Source organism: Xenopus tropicalis, chromosome 9 (genome assembly GCF_000004195.4).
Source record: "Xenopus tropicalis strain Nigerian chromosome 9, UCB_Xtro_10.0, whole genome shotgun sequence".
NCBI lineage: Eukaryota > Metazoa > Chordata > Amphibia > Anura > Pipidae > Xenopus > Xenopus tropicalis.
The window spans coordinates 27252060-27275399 of record NC_030685.2 but is presented as its reverse complement, the minus strand read 5'-3'; the positions used below and the strand labels follow the sequence as shown (position 1 = coordinate 27275399).

Here is a 23340-nt window from a genome sequence, read left to right as displayed (position 1 = left end):
ATAAAATGATTTAATGACCTCAGTATATCACTGATATATTGTTCAATCTCCTGATAGTCAGCCCTACTTCCTACTTATACAGGATATCCTGTGCTTTGGGCCTACCCCTTTATTCTTCATAGTTTACCCATATTTTAAGTCTATCCACCATCCTAAAACCACCAAATAACTGATATATGTATGATGTGTGCCATAACTTGCATACATAGGAGGTAGTGGGAGCACTCCAAGGCTAAATAAAGTATACAAATACAATGGAAGTGCGACTGATCTGGCCAAATTAACTACAAGCATACAAAAGACAGAGGGGGATTGATCAATGCACATTCCCCAGGGGTTTTTAGTTACAAAATTATGATCATAAGATTGGTAAGCCACCATACCACATCAAGGTAAACCCCGTATGGTGGTCCTTTCTATTTACCTCTGGTCATATTTCTATGTTTCTATATTTTCTTGACCTGGGGGCTGGTTTGAGTCATAGATAATTTACTTATGAAACAGGGGACCAGGGAATGTGCATTGATCAACCCCCCTCTCCTTTTTGTATGCCATAACTTGCATACCAGTAGTTGATTGGAGGTCCCCCAGTATGACACAGGCAGCTCGCTGGTTGCCAAAATTCCTACTTCCACAGCACCCATTTTCATACACCATTTCTACATTTGAGAAAATCGGAGCCAACAAAATGTGATTGTGAATGTATCTGAGATTTCAAAACTTGAATATCTGAGATTGATTAATTTAAACCAGAAACTCCATCACTGAAAACCTGTCAAGATGCTAAAGAGATCAGTGGGAAGTGTTCCTTTAGAATTCAAGCAATTTCTATATCTATGGATATAACACATGGGTTGCTAAGGCCAGCACATAATGAAGGTGGCTTTGGTAAACAGAAGTTCTGCATAGCAAAATCATGGCAAATGGCAAAATTAAATATAGTGCATTTGTAGATAGCATTTCAGCAGAACACTCCTATAGTATTACCCTATTCCACTTTAAAAATAGAGATTAAGTAATTCAGCCTTGACTAGATGTCCTAGTAATGAGTGCACAAGATTTGCGTAATGGGTAAATTTGTACCCATCTACAGACCTTCGGCTTTCTTTGATAACCTAGGTGAGTTTTCAACAGCTTCCGCAATGATTGTTTTATACCTGAGCACTGACCCAGATGACTGCTTAATAATGTGCTTGCTGTAAGCTAAGGTAATTGACTCAGCGTACAGTGAGATCTGAGTCAGGAAGAGATGAAGGGGTCCTTGCAGAGGCGGGCCAAGTCAACCTGGCTGGTCACCTCACCCCCATCACTCCCCCCCCCCTCCGGGTGCAGGGGAAGTGCCGGGTAAGAGATACCAGACTAGGGTTTGGCAACACAGTTACCTGCCTGCTTAGTGCCCCCTCATTGTTGCGCCCTAGGCAGATGCCTCTTCTGCTTTCCCCTAGTTCCGGCCCTGGGTCCTTGGCACTACAAGAAGGTGGGACCCCCAATCAATGAGAAGAGAAAGTAAATACTGTCCAACTCATGAGCCTTTCAAAACATTATTTTGCCAACTGAGAATTTCAGTCAAACTTGCAATATTTTTAGATTATAATTGTTTTTAACAACTCAGGGCTACCAAAATAATTCTTGATAAATTATTGAGATTCCTTGAGATAAGAAAACAAATTTTGAACCCAATAAAATTGTTCTGTAGATACAGGTATGGGATCCATTATCTAGAAATTTCCGAATTATGGGAAGGCCATCTCCCATAGACTCCATTATAAGCAAATAATTCTAATTTTTAACGATGATTTCCTTTTTCTCTGTAATAATAAAACTGTACCTTGTACTTGATCCCAACTAAGATATAATTACCCCTTATTGGGGCAGAACAGCCCTATTGGGTTTATTTAATGGTTAAATGATCCCCTTTTCTCTGTAATAATAAAACAGTACCTGTACTTGATCCCAACTAAGATATAATTACCCCTTATTGGGGGCAGAACAGTCCTATTGGGTTTATTTAATGGTTAAATGATTCCCTTTTCTCTGTAATAATAAAACAGTACCTGTACTTGATCCCAACTAAGATATAATTACCCCTTATTGGGGGCAGAACAGCCCTATTGGGTTTATTTAATGGTTAAATGATTCCCTTTTCTCTGTAATAATAAAACAGTACCTGTACTTGATCCCAACTAAGATATAATTACCCCTTATTGGGGGCAGAACAGCCCTATTGGGTTTATTTAATGGTTAAATGATTCCCTTTTCTCTGTAATAATAAAACAGTACCTGTACTTGATCCCAACTAAGATATAATTACCCCTTATTGGGGGCAGAACAGCCCTATTGGGTTTATTTAATGGTTAAATGATTCCCTTTTCTCTGTAATAATAAAACAGTACCTGTACTTGATCCCAACTAAGATATAATTACCCCTTATTGGGGGCAGAACAGTCCTATTGGGTTTATTTAATGGTTAAATGATTCCCTTTTCTCTGTAATAATAAAACAGTACCTGTACTTGATCCCAACTAAGATATAATTACCCCTTATTGGGGGCAGAACAGCCCTATTGGGTTTATTTAATGGTTAAATGAGTCCCTTTTTTCTGTAATAATAAAACAGTACCTGTACTTGATCCCAACTAAGATGTAATTAATCCTTATTGGAGGAAAAACAAGCCTATTGGGTTTATTCAATAGTTAAATAATTTTTAACAGACTTAAGTTATGGAGATCCAAATTAAGATCCCTTATCCGGAAAACCCCAGGTCCCGAGCATTCTGGATAATAGGTCCCATACCTGTATATTCAGCCATGTTCAGGTTAATATTAATAATGGTTAGGGATATGCAAAATAATTCGCCAGTAATGGATTCGTTGAGATTTTCCGCGTTTCGGCATTTGCGGGAACAGTCAACAAAATGTGCAGCGGAAAAAATAGCAGCACAACAGAAAATTGTCACCAGCGTAAATAAAAAATTGTCTTGCATGTAAACAAAAATGATGCATAAAAAAATTTGGCGCACATGTCAAAAACATGCCATGCAACATTTTCACCATTTCACCAATTTCACAGATTCGCTCATCACTAATAATGGTTACGATAAACACCGAAGCATCATATAGAAATTGTCGCAGCTGCTGTAAAGGAACTATTTATTTGCATCAGTTTTGCCCACATTTTATTCTCTTCCTATTTATTAGATATTTTTTTTTAGAGTCAATAAGCAAATTTAAATGATGTTTTCCTTTTTAAATCCAGTGTTTCGCTCAGAAGATAAAAGCATCTGAAATATTACTGTACATGCTTGCAAGGTCAATATAAATGCCTCCCTTGAGTCCATTGCCAACTGAAATTACCATGGTAACCTCAGGCATTTTTGTCTTAAGAAAGCAATGACTTTTAACACTAACAAAAGAACTTTTTGTTACTTTTTTAAATGGAAAGCCTGAAAGCAGACTATGCTAGTTTAATAAAATGCTTAAAGGCTGGAAGCTTTATAAATTGGAGGCTAAAGCGTTTCATTGAACATCAACGTGTTCCCTGGTAGATGACCCTAATTCACTTTTACGTGTAATGGCTTTGAAATAGGTACGGACCACAATAGTTGAGGAGATACAACGCCATGGACATTGCAATTAGCCTTTCAGACTTTTTGGGGGCAGGAAAGACCTTCAAGCAGAGATGAAGTCAACATTGTGCAAATTGAAATTCATGTTATCTTGAGCTATCTCTAAGTAAACAATTGAATCCAGCTTAGCAAATAGCTGCAGTGATAACTACCTTAGATAGCCTGGAATATGGGTTATTTATAGCTGTGGCAAAATCAGCATAATGCAAGGCATGGCAATGTAAGGCAATAAGTACAGATTTCTTGCACCCATCTGAGCAAGGTTACACTTGGATTTGTTACTAAAGGTGGCCATACACGGGCCGACTATAGCTGCCGATATCGATCCCTTGGACCGATTCGGCAGCTAATCGGCCCATGTATGGGGAGAGCAGAGCGGCCTGGCCGACCGATATCTGGCCTGAAATTGGCCAGATCTCGATCGGCCAGGTTAGAAAATCTGGTCGGATCGGGGACCGCATCTGGTCGGATCAGGGCCAAACGATCGGATTATTATTTTTTTTACCTAAATGGTCCCCGATATCGCCCACCCGTAGGTGGGGATATCGGGGGAAGATCCGCTCGCTTGGCGACATCGCCAAGCGAGCGGATCTGCTCGTGTATGGCCACCTTTACAATTACCATTATCGTCTACCATTAATACAATTTAAGTACTTCCATGCCTAGAATTGCTTACCACAATTATTATTTACCACATTCCAATTTAAGGTCCCCATACACGTGAAGATTTGCTCGCTTGGCGAGAACGCCAAGCGAGCGGATCTTTCCCCGATATCCCCACCTACAGGTGGGTGATATTGGGGAACGTGTAGGCTAAACAATCGAATTATCACAACGGGTATAGGCAAAGTCGGTTCGGGGACCACATCAACGAGCCAATGCGGTCCCCGATCTGACTAGATTTTTTAACCTGCCCAATCGATATCTGGCTGATTTCAGGCCAGATATCAGTTGGCAGGCCCATTGGCAGTGCCCATACACGGGCCGATTTGCTGCCGAATCGGTCTAAGGGACTGATATCGGCAGCTACAATCGGCCCGTGTATGGGGACCTTAAGGCCTTGACCAGGTGCAATAGAACTACTACTACTGCCCTTGGGTTACTGGAGTTTAGATTATGAATTATAAAGGGTTTGATAGGAGACCTTTGCCAACTGCTGGGTAGCCACTGGTCGGTGGCTGTTACTGGGTTACATGTCTCACCAGGCACCCCAACACCATTTGATCCTATAGCACCCATTAGACTTTCAACATGCCCCTATTACTATTTATTAAATGGTCCTGGTGAATATGTTTTTCGTAAGTAAAATAAATCAATGCACAGTGATTGCATTACTAGCTATGAAACATGAAAAAAAAATTGAACAGCATGGGTTTTGTGCCTGAGATTGCCTTCCCTGTAGGTATTGCTGTGTACATCGTGAAAACATTGGGATTATAGTTCTCACTGAAGGCCTCCAAACCACAATTGTGCAGGCCTAACTAAAACACTTACCCTCTTCCATTATCCAAGTGAATGATAAATGTTTCATTGCCAAACTTCTCAAAGGTTTCATAATGGTGACGATCCATATTCCCTAGAGCGAGAGATAGATCGGTGTCATAAAGAGTGTTGCTTTAAATGGGATATAATATTGATTCCACCATAAGCTCACAAATCTTACACTGACCTAATGTAAATCTCACAATGTGAAAGCAAGAGGCCCAATCTTAATTTATAGGCACAGATGATGTCGTTTAAACTGTAGTCATAATATGATGGGATGTACCTGTTACTCACTGGCAGAATAAAGAGATGGATGGATGGATGACTAATGCGAATAATAAAATACCGCTTATATGTATGGCCTGCCATAGGCATGTTCTACTGCATGTATAGGACAATGGCATACATAATGATGCTCCACTTGCATTTTTCAGCTGGCAGAGAAATGATAGATGCCTCCAAGTGCCACCTGTCACTTAGTTGAATGGAAATCAACTGTCATTGTTAAACGGCCGGCGGCACAGAGGGATATAGAGCATTAGGTGTCCCATTGGCCTTAGAATTGTCTCCGGGATATTTTGAAGCTCCCCCTTTTGTCTTTTTATCTCCTAAGGAACAAACAAACCCACAACAGAGCTCTGTAGCTGCCTTTGGTATTTAGTAGCACCATACTAACTGTGCCTCCCATTCACCGCTCCAGCCAGCAATGAGGCATAGGATACATCTGACAACCAGTCTATTGTGTTTGAAGCGCAAACAGCAGACTGGATATAAATTCCCCCAAACACTGATAAAAGTGTCTAAAAGCACAGACATTATATGAATAATACTTTACTCTTCCTCAAAACTGTTTTTATTAGATGTTTGAAAGGCAGGCCCTGTGTTCTTAAAATTTGATTTGTACAAAATAAATGTGGTATTCGGTGCCCTGTGTAAATTGCTTACTGTGACATAATATCTAATATAATTCTATTTATAATGATTGTACTATAGAGTTTATCCTTTTTCTTCAGCACCCTCTGGCTCCTAGAATAATCTTGCTGATACATTACCAGATAGTTTAAATGCATTGCCAGTGCTCATCTAATAAGAGAGAGAGAGCTTGTGATTGGCAAGAGCTTATTAATCATAGCATGAACAGACATTTCTCCGTAGTTCATACGCGAGAGGCGAATTCTAAAATATCCTATACAGATGAATAGTGAACTGTGAAATTCTCCTCTGTGGTGAACTGTATGGGGCTGATTTACTAATCCACGAATCCGAATCCCGAATGGGAAAAAATCAGATTGGAAACAAACATTTTGCGACTTTTTCGTATTTTTTGCGATTTTTTCGTCACCGTCGCGACTTTTTCGTAGCCGTTACGGCTTGCGCGAATTGTCGCGACTTTTTCATAGCCATTATGACTTTCGTGAATTGTCGTGACTTTTGCATAGCCATTATGACTTTCGTGAATTGTCGCGACTTTTGCATAGCCATTACGACTTCGCGAATTGACGCGACTTTTTCGTATTGAGCGCTTGAAAAATTTGCGAAAAAGTCGCAAAATACCGATCATTACGAAAAAAACACATTCGGACGCTTTTCGGACATTGGTGGATTAGTAAATGTGCCCCTTTGTTTTGGTCAACCTTTGATAAACAGCCCTTGAGTAAGGAGTAAGCACATTTCACTTTTATTTCTGGCACAGACTTCCACATCCAGTCCTGCTGGAATACATTATGCATGTATGAGCCTAGTAAAGCAATATAGAGTGCCGTATGTACTGTATGACAAGAAAATGACTACTCATGTCATTCATTCACAATAATTACTGGACATATGTATCCCATATATGAGGAGAAAAGATAGAAAGATAAATAAGATTTGCACAGGTCCTATTTTATGCTACATATTGTCAAATAGCCATGAATGATACTTGACTTTTGCACCTGTAAATCCGGCACTTGAGAAGTAAACCTATTGTATATGAAATGACTTATCCGGTAACAAGTATAAAGCTTGAGATCTTCAGAACTAAGTGGTAATCTCGACAACTATCAAGAAACATAATCCCAGAAGGCTAATGGCACTGAAGTTGAATTTACAGAGCTGATTAAACTGATTGACTCGTCCTTGGAAGGCATCTAGATGGATCCACTTTTTATACTAATATGGCATCTGAAAGTGCAACCAGCGCAATGTAGCTTAAAGTCACAGATTTTATATTAGTTGGTAAGCATTTGACCCCTTTCTTATTTTAGTTTCTACTAGGTGCCCATTTCCCTGTACAGTAAGGGGCACATTTACTAATCCACGATGCGTTTTTTTCGTAATGATCAGTATTTTGCGATTTTTTCGTAAATTGTCCCGACTTTTTCGTAGCCATTACGACTTGCTCGTAAATTGTCACAACTTTTTCGTAGCCATTACGACTTGCTCGTAAATTGTTGCGACTTTTTCGTAGCCGTCGCGCCGAGTATGAAAGTTTCGGATTCATTCAAGCTTCAGTATCGTGACTTTCCTTGGGCCAGGTTGGAGCTGCAGAGTGCCATTGAGCCCTATGGGAGACTTTCCTTGGGCCGGGTTGGAGCTGCAGAGTGCCATTGAGCCCACTGGGAGACTTTCCTTGGGCCAGGTTGGAGCTGCAGAGTGCCATTGAGCCCTATGGGAGACTTTCCTTGGGCTGGGTTGGAGCTGCAGAGTGCCATTGAGTCCTATGGGAGACTTTCCTTGGGCCGGGTTGGAGCTGCAGAGTGCTATTGAGCCCTATGGGAGACTTTCCTTGGGCCAGGTTGGAGCTGCAGAGTGCCATTGAGTCCTATGGGAGACTTTCCTTGGGCCGGGTTGGAGCTGCAGAGTGCCATTGAGTCCTATGGGAGACTTTCCTTGGGCCAGGTTGGAGCTGCAGAGTGCCATTGAGCCCTATGGGAGACTTTCCTTGGGCCAGGTTGGAGCTGCAGAGTGCCATTGAGTCCTATGGGAGACTTTCCTTGGGCCAGGTTGGAGCTGCAGAGTGCCATTGAGTCCTATGGGAGACTTTCCTTGGGCCGGGTTGGAGCTGCAGAGTGCCATTGAGCCCTATGGGAGACTTTCCTTGGGCCGGGTTGGAGCTGCAGAGTGCCATTGAGCCCTATGGGAGACTTTCCTTGGGCCAGGTTGGAGCTGCAGAGTGCCACTGAGCCCTATGGGAGACTTTCCTTGTGCCGGGTTGGAGCTGCAGTGTGCCATTGAGTCCTATGGGAGGCTTCCAAAATCATGCAAAGTCGCAAAGGTTTGCCCGGCGTTTACGAGCGCTCAATACGAAAAATTTAAAAATTTACGAGCAAGTCGTAATGGCTACGAAAAAGTCGCCACAATTCACGAGCAAGTCGTAATGGCTACGAAAAAGTTGCGACAATTTATGAAAAAGTCGTGACACAGACGAAAAAATCGCAAAAAATACGAAAAAGTCGCAAAATGTTCGTTTCCAATCTGATTTTTTCCCATTCGGGATTCGGATTCGTGGATTAGTAAATCAGCCCCTATGAGTCACACCTCTATATCCCCTATTTTATACTTATAAACCATAATGCAAGGTTTACATTCAAAGCATTGTGGAGAATGTGTTTCCAAAAAAATTGAATTTGTAGTAGAATTCAAATTACAGCATGACGCTGGGTCAGTTATTGCACTTCAGCAAGCAATCCAACGTGCAACCTACCCATCAGAAAGTCAAACACAGTCATGTCGATGAGGTCAAGGAGCCGAGTGCCGCTGTCGTAGGGTGGGGTCATCTTTACTCCTTCGCAGTAGTTAGGGTCAACTTCCCACCTAGAAAAGAAATATATAATTAGAATGTTTTGGTAGAAATGATACATTCCAATATTTCTATTAAAGGCACAATCACTACAATTCTTAGTAGGCTGCAGCTATTTTAATTGAGGGGTGAATCTACTGTACTGTTGTTGTTATATGATAAAAATGGTTGAGTGTCCCCATCTTTTAGTATCAAGTATTATCTCAGAATTATCCCCACTTATATCAAATAACAAGCCTAGGTCAAGGATTATATATTTCTAATGCTACACATAGGTTTAAACAGGAACATGAAGAGTTAAATGAACCTGATATGGACAGTTTAGAGGAAATAAGGACAATTTGTGGGTAACTTGTATCACCCCATGCAGACGTAGTAAATACTAATACACTACACTGGCTGTATTTAAAAATATATGAATGATGGATAAGGGAGCTTTTACGAAGGAAGAAGCTTGAAACCATTGGGAATATCATTTATTGACTTGATTAAATGAGCCAAGTGACTCTTGTGTGGCACTGAATCCGATTGACTGCCTTTCTGGATGAATTTTTATTGCTTCTGCTCATTACAGCGTTTGACATTCACAGGTTGTCTACTGTGGCCAGACTCAGCCCTGAGGCCAGAACTGTCCTTGGTAATTGATGTGCATTACATATGTTCTACATTATGTATTAATTGTTATTTTTAGCATTGTCATCAAGAATGGAAAACCTGCAGTTGCTCTGTTTGTGATGTACAACTCCCCGCAGGGACTACTGTAAATTGTATGTTTTCTTTAAAAGGGATATAAGCATTGCTGCTTAGCCTTGGGCAACCAAAATGTTCCTGGACTACAAATCCCAGGCCTTCATCATTTTATCTATGGTTAAACATGCTCAGCTCAGTAACATTAGGAACAGATGGCAAAGCAGTTCTGCCTGAGAAAAAAAAATCTCCAGCTTCTTAGGAGGTTAGTGGACCTCTTGAAGAAGATCCTCCAAAGAGAATCCCTACCTACTTGGTTTACACCTGGATTCCAGCCATTTGTTCACAAGATCATCAAAAAAGACATTAAACACATTCTGGACCTGATTTAAGGAGAAGAACCTGACTTTTGGATTGTCTAATAAAACCTTAGTGGACGTCTATGCAGAAATATAGGATTGAATTAGTAGATACATTTTTTATTGCAAAAAATACCTACAAAAAAGCTTAAAAATTACTCCACAGCAAGAATATTTGCAAAAGTCCAGTATCCCTCGATAACCAATGAAATTGTTGGTTCTGTTATTCATCTTGCAGTTGGGTGAACATAACTAATTGCTTCTTGGTTGCTATGGGTTACCACCCAGGTACACATTTTGCACTGCCAATAAATAAGCCCCACTGTGTTCAACCTTTGTTAGTGTGTATTCTTGGCAAATCCAAATTGCACAGCACTCTCCCTATGCTAGATAGAAGAACTGATAGAATTCTTACTGAATTATCTTCTTGCCTTATAAAGGCATTGCCAAATTTGAAGAGCTTTTGAGTACAGAGTTATAGGTAAGATTTAGCATTATTTCAAAATAAAGAAGAATAAGAGGTCCAAAATGTTATAAAACATGTACCGATTAAGCAACCTATAGCAGCTAATAAGAGATTAGCAAAACCGTTCAACTAAAATAAAAACCAGCATCTGATTGGTTGCCATGGGTTACTAAACCTGCCTGTACCCTGTTATTATAAACGATAACAAAATCAATATTGGGAAGGTCCCTTATTTTTTTGCAATGGATTCGGAAATTACCATAATCTAAACTGTGCTGCACACGGTGAGATTAACGTGAATACGATGCTCTCAATATGAAATGAAGGATTAAAAATGTATTTTGAATAGGAACGGAGCCAGGATTTCCTTCCCAGCCCTTGGATAATGAGATGTGGTGAATTTTATACAGCGCAGAGAAACCCATGAGCTGAATGATGAGATATTTTTCATATCATGCTCCACAGAAAACCCCTAGTGTGACATTCCTCTCTGTGCAAAACATTATCTAGCACAACACATCGTGCTGAATATCTCTTGTGAAGACTCTAGAATCAGATGCTGAAACATTTAATTTATCAAAGTCTCTAGCCCACTGGGCAGGCGGTCTTTAAATGTATATTCCATACAGGCATCTCTCTTTCATAGAAATACTAATATAGATAATATGCTGTATGACAGTCACCAAGGAACTGTTACAGGTATGAGACCTGTTATCCAAAATGCTCGGGACCTGGGGTTTTCTAAAGAATTTAAACATTAAATAAACCCAATAGGGCTGTTCTGCCCCCAACAAGGATTAATTATATCTTAGTTGGGATCAAGTACAGGTACTGTTTTATTATTACAGAGAAAAGGGAATCATTTAACCATGAAATAAACCCAATAGGGCTGTTCTGCCCCCAACAAGGATTAATTATATCTTAGTTGGGATCAAGTACAGGTACTGTTTTATTATTACAGAGAAAAGGGAATCATTTAACCATGAAATAAACCCAATAGGGCTGTTCTGCCCCCAATAAGGGGTAATTATATCTTAGTTGGGATCAAGTACAGGTACTGTTTTATTATTACAGAGAAAAGGGAATCATTTAACCATGAAATAAACCCAATAGGGCTGTTCTGCCCCAATAAGGGGTAATTATATCTTAGTTGGGATCAAGTACAAGGTACTGTTTTATTATTACAGAGAAAAAGGAAATTATAAAAAAATTGAAATACTTGATTATAATGGAGTCTATGGGAGATGGCCTTCCTGCAATTTGGAGCTTTCTAGATAACAGGTTTCCAGATCCTATAACTGTAGTACAATGACCTAAATCTACCTTTCCTTTCAAGGTGCAAATCTTTATATATCTAGTGCCAGGCCCATTAGCCAAGATCCTGTAATAGACAGATATGGACGCCCTTCAGACTGAGGATTGTTAGTAGGCATTGGTACTCCTATAAACAGGTGTAGTAAGAATAAAAGTGGTTTATTTGTATGTTTCATTATCAATGCCTTGAAAACAACATATGTTCTAAAATCTGTGAATTGCATCTAGTACACAAAAGTAAATAGTAATACTGGATTAAGTTAAATGTAATAATTTTGGCTTGTACAACCCAATTTCTATTGGTATAATCATGGTATGGTATTAGAAACCGTGAAAACAATACAAATCATGGCTACAAAGAGCAAACAAACGTAATATCTTTTTGGATAAGATGGGTACAGTGGGTCCAGGTTATGAATTCAGCAGGTAGGGGGGTATGAAGTTGGCGTGCAGCTAATATTTCTGCTATATGAACATTCTGCGCCCACTCAGCAATTACTCCAGGCACTGTCACCAATGTTCCCTCTAAGCTGAGCGCTCATGCGTATGCACACATTCTGTAACACATGTGCACACAAGAAATCCCTACATTCGATTAAAAAGGGCAAACATTATGCTACTAGCGCTTCCAAACAAATATAATGCATGATTTAGTAGGTTTGTCCAAGCAGCCTACAGAGAAAAATGTACTTTTTGCTAGTAGAGAGGCCTGACATGAAGTTGGACATGCAGCAGAAATAAGATGGTTACTGCTTAATTCTCTTGTTTTACCCCATAAACTCTTTACCTTGGCCCCAATTTTCACTAAAAATATATTGCAAGCATATACTAAGCATATTTTGTATACAACATAGAAAAAATACCTGACTCTTTATATTCATATGTTATAATAGTTTTATAGCTAAAAAATAGCATTAATGGAGAGGTTATCCATCTATAAAATACTCTTGATACATGCCCCACCTCTCCGTAGTAGGCAGTGCGAACCCAAAACGTATTTCCAAACACATTGTGGTTAAACACAAAGACAATTGAGGCCTTGTGCGTATAGGCCATGCGTATTTAGTATTTAGTAATAACTTAGCATGGCCAAGACAAATCAGGGGATTTGTCTTGGCCATGCTGAGTTATTACTAAATACGCACCACCCATTGGATTCAGGCTAAAAAGGGACAACCTGGGAGATGTGAGTTTTGTATGCAAGATGATTTTCCAAAAAGGATCATGCCTGGCCGCAGTTCAGTTCTTTGTATACAGCAGCATGTTTGTTTTGTGTTTTGACACCATGTATTTCAATGAAAGCCAACTTGAGCAAACCCGGGCTGGATTCTGGCAAATACCAGAGGGGCTGCTATAAGATGCCACAGACAATAACTATTTATTGGGCCTGTGAGAGGCTGTTTGGGCCTCTGTGTACTTGAAATGCCAGGGCCTATTTTGACTCCAGTTCAGACCTGAAATTAAGAGTCATCTGAGCCAAAGGTCTAGATTTAGTACAATCTGTATGAGACAACAAGGTGTTTACAGCTTAAAGTAACAAAGCTATTCTAACTAGACTGTACATGTACTTTGGATTTAAACATTTCTTTACCCGACCCAATTGTACATTGGGCATATTCTCCATTGGTATTTTTCAGCTACCAGAGCAGTGCTCGAATGTAGCTCTGCAGCCTTCCATTTCCTTGAATGTCAGGGGATTTCAACCAACAAACAACAAAGCTTTTCTCAGGTCCTTCAGGACCATCAGTCTATTTAGTGCAATCTTCTTGGTTTCATAGTATCATTACCGAAGGCATTTAACATAATTCCTGTGCTGTGAACACTCAACAGCACTGTATCCGCCCTTGAAGTCTGTGTAATATTGGCAAGCACAAATGTATTTCAATACATTAGAGAACTGTTATTAGAATGAAGCATTGGGCTAACACAGTGATGCCCAATGAGTAGCTCAGGAGCAACATGTTGCTCACCAATCCCTTTGATGTTGTTCCCAGTGGCCTCAAAGTAGGCGGCCATTTTTACATTTCTGTGGCTTTGGAAGCACAGAGATACAGTTTTACTCCAAGCCGAGCCTCCTCCACATGGCGCTACCAAATAGCCAATCACAACCTTTATTTGGCATCCCCAAAGAACCTTTTTCATGCTTGTGTGGCTCACCAACACATTTTACATCTAAATGTAGAAAACGTTTGTGGATCCCTGGTCTAACATAAGGAAAATTGCAGTAGATCAGTATTCTATTAAAGCTTTGTACCTTTATTTGCTATGGCCAAGCCTGCAGGGCCTCTAAGGTCAAAGCTTCCAAGATAAAGATTTGCTCTATTATTAGATCTTATACAAAGCTCCAATTCACAGTTATTAGATTAATATTTACTAAAGATAATGCTAAAATAGTAAATTTATCAGATTTTCAACCACCTAATCTTTAAAAAGGAAACACAGCGCATAGAGATTATTACCCACAAAGCTGATCCCCATCTAAGGTCTCTGAACAATCCACTAGCTGTCTCTTAAGGGAGACTCGTTGGGAATGATTCAATTTGATGGAGCAGCAGTACATTTACAGTTACAGATCAGCTACTGAAATTGACATTGTATATTCTTCCATCAGAGAATCTGAGGCTTCTTCGTGTTCGAGGTGGAAAGTGCTGACAGCGGCTGGATAACACAATTCAGATTTGCTGTAAATGCTTACCTCTAATGATGTAGAAATGGGAATATTAACCCTTTAGCTGCAAGTGCAACGCAAATTTTGTTTCACTGAAAATAGTATTTTCTTTTTTACAGCGCTATTATAGGGTTTCACGTGGATATAAAAATTGCATTCCAAGGTTGTAGGTAAGGTTTAAGACACCCCACCATTGGAATCAGAGCCAGAAACCTGCTGTGTACTGGCCACTGCCCCTCATGTTTAAGCCACAGAAGGCAGGGTGGTTGGGGAATGGTGGATAATGTCTAGTGCTTCTCCCTCATGTTTAAGCCACAGAAGGCAGGGTGGTTGGGGAATGGTGGATAATGTCTAGTGCTTCTCCCTCGTGTTTAAGCCACAGAAGGCAGGGTGGTTGGGGAATGGTGGATAATGTCTAGTGCTTCTCCCTCGTGTTTAAGCCACAGAAGGCAGGGTGGTTGGGGAATGGTGGATAATGTCTAGTGCTTCTCCCTCGTGTTTAAGCCACAGAAGGCAGGGTGGTTGGGGAATGGTGGGTAATGTCTAGTGCTTCTCCCTCATGTTTAAGCCACAGAAGGCAGGGTGGTTGGGGAATGGTGGATAATGTCTAGTGCTTCTCCCTCGTGTTTAAGCCACAGAAGGCAGGGTGGTTGGGGAATGGTGGATAATGTCTAGTGCTTCTCCCTCTGTCTCTGTTCTATGGTAACCTGCCTCTCCCATAACCTGATGCTGGATCATAAGCCCCTCTGCTTATTCAAAGCCTTGACTTCCTGTCTGCTTCTGCCCTGCCCTTGTCTCCTCTGGTTCTAACTCCCTGGTTTTGACCCTTAGCTTGTTTTTGTACTTCCATTTTGTCTGCTGCCTGCTGAGACATTTGCCTTTTTCACAGACTCTGTGTTTGATTTCTGCCTGCCCAGAGTTTTGCTTGTTTCACAAAGGTCACAGACTGTTTTATGGAATCTGTGTTTGATTGCTGCCTGGCCTGAATCTATGCTTGTTTCTTGAATTTTGTGTGTGACTGCTGCCTGTCTTGACCTCTGCCTTTTTCATAGACTCTGTGTTTGATTGTTGCCTGCCCTGACCGTGTGCCTGTTTCATGAATTTTGTGTGTGACTGCTGCCTGCCTTGACCTCTGCCTTTTTCATGGACTCTGTGTTTGATTGCTGCCTACCCTGACCTTGTGCCTGTTTCACGGATTCTGTTTGATTGCTGCCTGCCTAGACATTTGTCTGTTTCACAGACTCTGTTTTACTTGCCACCTGTCCTGGCTTTGTGCCTGAACCTGGACACTATTTTTTTCCAGTTCCATATTTACAGCAGAAGTCTGTGTATTTTCAGTTTACCTTAATTAAGCTTTATACAGTTCATGTCTAATCCCCATAAGTTTGGTAGTAACACAGCCCATTGGCTCCTCACAACTAGTTTAAAAAAAATCATTCTTATAATGGAACCATTTAATGCAACACAGAACCACTGCCCTTTTCTGTTTTGACTCAAAAACTCAGAAAGTGGTGGTTTAAGAACATTACTCCTAGGTTAAATAGTAGGTGATGCATGGAACTGAATAGGTTTATTTTGGATCTTTTTATATATTCATGCCACAGTCAGGCAGGCAGGCACAGCTCTAGCCCGAGGAGCTGTAACTGATGGCAGGTGTTTTACAATCTTACAGCTAAATTGTAAATCCATCTACCATTGAGCAGGTTCATTGTTCAACTGGGTTACTGTGGCTAAGCAATCTGCCACCTAATGTCCTTGTAACTGTCACATAACATATAGCATTCAATAGCAATTTTGTGTTCAGTTTCCTATCTGAAAAAAATAAAATAAAAACCTTCCCTGAATGGCTGAACGTGGGCGGAAATGAACCATGCCCCTGGGATCCAGTATCCGACAGAGAATCCAGACGCCCGTGTTCGTATATAGAACATCAAGACGAAATATAAATTGCCATTGGAAATATTATAAATATTTATATCAATAGTTTTCGAAGCACAGTGAATTAGGCAGAATGCAAGCCGATTAGCAGGAATTCCAATGACACTCTTGTTGTGATTACATGTGACAAATGTATGCATTGCACTTAACTGCAGGTACAGAAAAAAGCTAATGCAGAATGCTGTGCAGCAGATATAAAAGGAGATATCTAGGATGCTACACTGAAGGGAAGGAAATTACATACTGTACTGCAGTATGTCAAGCTGTACTGTGGCCTTAATGCATAAAAAAAAACCATCATCTGATTGGCAGTACAATTCCAGATATTTTCAGAAGACTGAAAATAAGAGGAGACAGGACTTACTAAAGGTTAACTCGCATGTCGTCATATATATTTGAAGATCTGGCCTTTAATTGGCATGGCTCATCATTGGCTTCATGTACATTGGATTTCAAAGGTTTACGTCATAGTTATGTTCGTCACAATAATATCACATCTTCGTCTTACAAATTAATTACCATCAAAATGACTTTTATTCATGTTTTGTGTTAGGTATCTAGAGCCATAATGACTAACCCAAGGAAATATTCTCTTTAGCTTCCTATCCTCATGGATTTATTTTTACTTTATGTCTAATTAAGGCAGTGATACTTGGAAGCATTGCAGCTGGATATTCTTTTGTTAACAGTTACTAAAGCATTTGCAATGCATGAAGTAATGAACAGTCCCATGTCTAGGTAAAACAACATTCAATTTCCAAGCTGGAATTCAGATATGGTATATTCCTATCCTTGTAGTATACCTACAGATTAACACCATTTCAAGTCTCAATGCTGAAGGTCCATTGAAGGGTTAAGGACTGTTATTCCGGAGAAGGTTAATCGAGCAATTTATCTGATGACACATCAGGCCTGCCAACCCACTACATTCCCTCGTCCACCTCTCTCTAATATGATCGGAATGGATAAGTCTTCAGAAATCATATCTCCGCGGCTGCCAAAAATGATGAATGGAAAGGAGCAGGGAGACAAGTAATGCAATAAGCCCATGCACTGGCCACTGTCCAGAGCTAAGCTTTTAGAGGGCTATAAAACAAATCCACTACTTGGTCATTAAGGGGTATAACAGGAAAGTATCAATTTCTTATAAAGTGTCCCTAACGTAGTTAAGGTCTTTTTCAGCTATGTATTTGAGCTATACTTTGCTACATGTAAGGGTTGCCTTGCTGTTAACAGAATATCAATGTCCTTTGTTGCTGGTAACATGAACTGTGGAAAGTGACTCTCTCCTTCACATCAGCACTTCAGGCATTCTGCTAGCGAGACTGACAGCATCCCCAGCCTCCCCTTATCAGGCAGGTGGAGAGATGCCAAGACATGCAGCAAAGAGCTGAGCCTATGCTGTACCTGAGCTGCCACTTAAATATGTGCTTGGATGCTGTTTCTCCAGTTTTTATCTAAATGGTGCGTTCTCTAATCGAGAACTTTTATAAAGAAGAAACTCCTCAAAATAACATTCATTTGTGATATACAATTGATGCAGAAAATATGCACCACCCCATTTATTAAATATGAAATAGACTGTACCATGTAAGCTCCCCCTTCCCATGAACTTACTCTGCTTTCTTTCGCTTATGGTATGATCTCCTCCATGGATTTCTCCAATTTTTCCTCTTAGCCAGGGACAAGTCTGGGAGAAACGCTGCCAAGGAACCTTCTAGCTGATCGGGCTTTCCACAAAGTGCATGTTCCGTTGAGCAGTAATAGGAGCATTCTCCATAAAAGCAGATGTTGTTTGCTGTAAGACATCAAAAATTAAGAAATAAAGATCCATTGGAACTGGCTGAAAACAGTTGCATTTAATGCATTAAATTACGTGTGCGCAAAGTGCAAAAAAAATACTACTACTAATAATAAACATATGTCTACTCGTACAATAATAGGTCCAGGGCCCTCACATGCCTATTCATTAAAATGGTGCAATGAGTTGCACAATAAGAAAAGGAACATTTAATAATGAGATATATGATTCTTATAGAGACAATAAAATTACACCTGGCTCCCCTACTGGGGCTGAAAGCAGTGGGGTTAGCTTACAGCCCATTTAGGGTTAGATTTAGGGATAGAGTCAATGGTTATTTGCTCCTCTGGAAATTCTTGGAAGCCTACCCTGAAGACCAATTAAAGAGAAAGGAGGGGTGAACCCTTGAAAGCCAGAATATATTCTAAGATCCATAGAAGGGTGACAGAAAAGACAGTTTTTCATATACCTGTAACCTTGTTATGAGGTAGTGGGGCCCTAAACAAATGGTGGCCCATGTGGAGATAAACTTAATTTTAAAAACCTCCAACTTACAGCATTGCCAGCGGCAGGATACATCACTGCATGCAAATTCTATTTCATTTGAATGATGTGCCCCATAGTTCTCACTCACTAAGCAATTGTACCCCGGGGAATGATGCTTTTTGCACTGAGCACGAGATCCCCTCAGCTCCCTCTCATTTTATACAGTTAACTTGTGACTATAAAGGATGTAAGCAATACATAAGGAGGGTTAGAAATCAGGTTATACTGGGACAGGCCACGGCATTTTTATTAAATAGCCAATGCACTGGATTAATAGGCCCAACATTTTATAAGCATAGTTTCCATACATTTAAGTACAGCTTACATGTAGTACTAAGCTACATGATCTTCATTTTGTCTCTGAGGACCTTGCCAGTGCATTTCTATGTACCTCTTCAGTATTTCACTAGCAGCTATTAAAGCTGAGGGTTGGTGAACCTTATCCGAAATTTCCCCAGGCTGAAAAGTAACCTACAGTGTTATTAATGCAGTTACACATTGGTTTACTCTTTGTTCCGGCATGGAAAAAAAGAGTTATGCAGTTTTAGGAAGAATAGCCCATTTGCTTATGTCCATTGAGAATTTGGTCTCTTTTGAAAAGTTCTGCGCTCACTGGTTATTACACTTTTATTTACATACAGTGACAGGGTCGGACTGGGGGTGCAGTGCCTCAGGGGCCCCTCCACCGCCCAATGGGCCCCCGCCAAGGCCTTCACATCTCCCACTGGGGCCTCCACCACCCATCTTACCCACTCTCACGAGCACACTTAAGTTAAACTTACCATCCGTACATCAAGGGAGGGAGACCAGTGGCTTGGGGAAGAACTCTGTGGGGATCAAGTCTGGGCCTCCTAGGCCCACCCCGGTTTTTTTCCTGGTAGCCCAGTGGCCCAGTCTGACCCTGTACAGTGAACCTATCCTGCTGGCCAATGTTTTCTCTGCTATGCCAAAATCAAACAAATAAATTGGACTACAAAAAACGAGCTGTACAATGGATGCACAGAAGGGGTGTCCGAAGATTTGGCACATTCCAGGACAGGTCAACCAGAAGACTGAGAGCACAAGATTTTTACTCTTCAAGATGATAGGAGAACATTATTCATAAGAGCTAGTTAATAGCTCTTTGGCAAATTAGAGTTATTGACTAGCAGGCCCATATTACAAACTGAGACATAATTATCCACCCTTATAAACTATGTTGTACTGGGCATCAATACATTATAGGCCTGCCATTGAATAAATGGACCCGGCAAGCTGAGATGGCTTCCCACCCTACCCACTCCTTTAAATGACTGAAAAGATACTCTACAATGTATAATGACTGGTTTTTACAATGACTTTTAGGATAAAATGCCCCCGCCTGATCAGCTCTTTTGATTAAGTCTTCTTTAAGTCGTTCATGTGCCAAAAAAGCCCAATTACATTTCAAATACAACGATATAAATAAAATGATGCTGCACCCAGTGGCTTGTGAACTTGTTAAGGACTCGAGAATTTATAATAAGTCCCTTAGGAACTAAAAAAATCAGCTGCCTTTCAAGACAGTTATTAATTTTCAGCATTCAGCAACTCAACCCTCTGTTTGGGTTTAGATACATTCAGTAGGCAAGAACATACCTCCCCGTATCCAGCAGTTTCACCTGGTCATTAAGGCCTAATAGACCAACACGGATGTCCTTGTCCAAACACAACCGATATAATTATAAATTATAGGGGCATACACTGCCAAATTCATCAGTTCATCCCAATTAAACCAGGTACATTAACTTAGGCCTATGAATATCTAAGTATAATTACATAGCTATTTATAGGCCTAAATTAATATAAATTAATGTGCCTGGTTTAATCAAAGACAAATTATTTAGAGGTCTATTTGTAAATCTAGATTTTTTTTTCTAATTCTAATAAACTCTAAGGGGCTTATTTATTATGCTGTAAAAAAAAAAATGGCGACACAATCCATCACACATCGCCAGGCTTCACTGCTTAAAAAACAGCGTCATTTTTCCACTTTTTTCTTCTGCCAAAAGGTACGGTAAGATTCGCCATTTATTTTAAGCAGTTTTTTACATCATTTTTTCTGCGAATTTTAGTTTACACAGCATAATAAATAGACCCCTACAACACATTTGAATGTATTCTTGTTTATTAAAAAACCCAAATATTAAGAATTTGATTGGATTAAAGTGTGAAATGGCAACAAATTTGCATTCTACTCATGATTTTCAATGTACAAACTCTCAAAAATTTGGGAAAAATTTGAAAAAACTGAATTGATTAAAAAAAAAATGAACTTTTGATAGGACAACTCCCATTGACTGCAGGAAGCTTTTAGATGACCCAAGCTTTTTACACCTAGCCCCCACCACTTCCCCCTCTCCCCATCTCTTCCCGCCGCGTGTGTACAAACGAACACACACATGGGGATGCTGTAAAGAGGGGAGAGCAGTGCACAAAGTGCATATGCCATTCGGGGAGGAGCGCTGGGAAATCAGCTGTGGGGGTTAGAGATCCCGGACTAGGGGTTGGCAACAGAGGTAGCTGCACCCCCTTACTGTTGGGCCCTAGGTTGGTTGGTACCTGTTCTGCCTACCCCTAGTTCTGCCAACCCCTAGGGAACAGGTTCTAGATTGACTCTACTGTTCATGGTTTGCACAATACGTGGGTAAGTCTCTATGTATTTGATAAATCTTCCCCTAACTGTAGAAATCTAAATAATTATAGGAACAAACATGCCCTAAAGCCTAATATCCTATTTACACAAATTGGTATAGTTTAACATTAACACGTGGAAACTCTCTGCGATACACATTAACCAAAAGAGTTTTATTTTTAAGATTTCGCAATAGGTAAAGAAAAAATGCAAGTCATTTGCAGGCGGCCAATCCGGGCTACTTAGTTTAACTTGTTTTCCCTTTTAATGATCACCCAAATTAGAACAGCATTTTTACTTGAAAACATAGAGTACAAAACATTCAGTGTTCTGCTCTTAAACTGTGCCAGCCTAAAACATCCACTCGCTTTAGTTCTCCTGTGTTCCGAGCAGCAGAGATCTCCCAAAGAGAAACACGGAACCGCAATTACAAAATAAACATCATGCCACAAGCTGACCTTTGCGACATGCATACTTTTTTCATGCAAACCAATATATAGTGGGGGTGTTTTTTAATATAGCTAAGTGGTAAGTAAACATGGCAAAACAACACACATTTAAGGATCTACCAGCCATCTGAAACCTAAGGTTTTCTAATGGTTGCTTAACTACAACTCCCAGACTCCTTCATCAACCACTCACTATGGAAATGTTTGGAGTTAAGCAGCAGAATGTAGAGATTAAAAGCAGCTTTAGTTGTCCTCAATTGGTTCTTATTTATAATATGATAGAAAATGACACGTTTCTAACTATGGACAGAAAAAATGTCACATTTCTCTTACAAGCACTATTAAACTTGTCATACAGGTATAGGACCCATTATCCAGAAGGCTCGGGACCTGGGGTTTTCCAGATAAGGGGTCTGTAATTTGGATCTCCATACCTTAAGTCTACTAAAAGATTATTCAAATATTTTAAATAAAGCCAATCGGATTGTTTAGCTTCCACTAGGATTAATTGTATCTGAGTTGGGATCAAGTTGGGAACAAGTAGGCCTAGTTTTGTACGATTTTTGGGCTCCAAATTATGATCCAAATTATGATCCAAATTATCATCCTGATAATTTTCGTACCAATTCGTTCGATCGGCCATGTTACAAAATTTCGGCCGGCTAAAGAAAAACTCTGAGCATGTACTGTGTATCGGACGATATCCTTGGGGGACCTACAGTGGAAGTCACTTTTGTACGATTGGTGTCTGCCAACTATTTCATGTTCAGAACATCCTCCGATTTTTGTTTTAAGGGATTTATCTTACAATTTCAGTCTGAATGTTAGTTTCAGATTGTTGCATGAAAATGTATGACCGATATCCAAACATTTGTCAAAAGAAGACTAAAATCTGAACATGTATGGCCACCTTAACCAAAGAACAGAATACACACCTCTTTTCTGAAAAGCTGCCCACTAAAGTACCTTAGCCAAGTGCACAACTTGAGTTGCAGACTGTGACTTATAAGCAGTGGAAGAAACCTTGAGAGTGTCAAATCATGAGATGAATTAGAAGATATAGATGGGCCCCGCTCACTAGATATAATATTGCTGGAACATTCTGGAATATATAGATATAGCAGGGTGCTTTCTAGTTCCTTTCATCTCTTAGATCTAAAGGCTTTTCTCAAAAGTTCAAAAGTATTCCAATGACGATGGTGAAGCAGCCCACCACTTACTATATTTTTATATACTGTTTGAAATTTCAAACATGATTGACTATTTCTGCAGCTTGGTTAATGGAGTTGGGCTGTTTATGGAATGTAATAAAGCTTTACTTAAGGTGGCCCTTGTGTCTCTTTCCCACTCCTGAAGATGAAGTCCTTTGAGAAGAACTCCTTTATTATTTATGAGCTTGGTTCAAGCTAATAACCTCTTCAGGCATATATATATATGTTTCTTTTTGTGTGTGTTGTTATTTATGACTGGTGCAGAAGAAACAGTGATATATACTCTACACAAGCAACTAGCAATTAATGAAGAAAGGACCTATTTGGTATGTCACCCATGGTTGTTTTTACTTGGTA

General features: G+C 40.0%; 1 protein-coding gene across 1 annotated transcript in view; it reads right to left on the bottom strand.

Moving 5' to 3' along the window:
* Positions 1–23340, bottom strand: part of fam20c (family with sequence similarity 20 member C) — a 113071-nt gene that overhangs the window by 4997 nt on the left and 84734 nt on the right. The window contains exons 6-8 of the mRNA XM_002931944.5: positions 17941–18121; positions 8796–8905; positions 5120–5201 (exon numbers count right to left, since the gene is read on the bottom strand). Of these exons, the coding sequence (XP_002931990.1) occupies positions 5120–5201; positions 8796–8905; positions 17941–18121 (373 nt within the window). The remainder of the gene's footprint in view (positions 1–5119; positions 5202–8795; positions 8906–17940; positions 18122–23340) is intronic.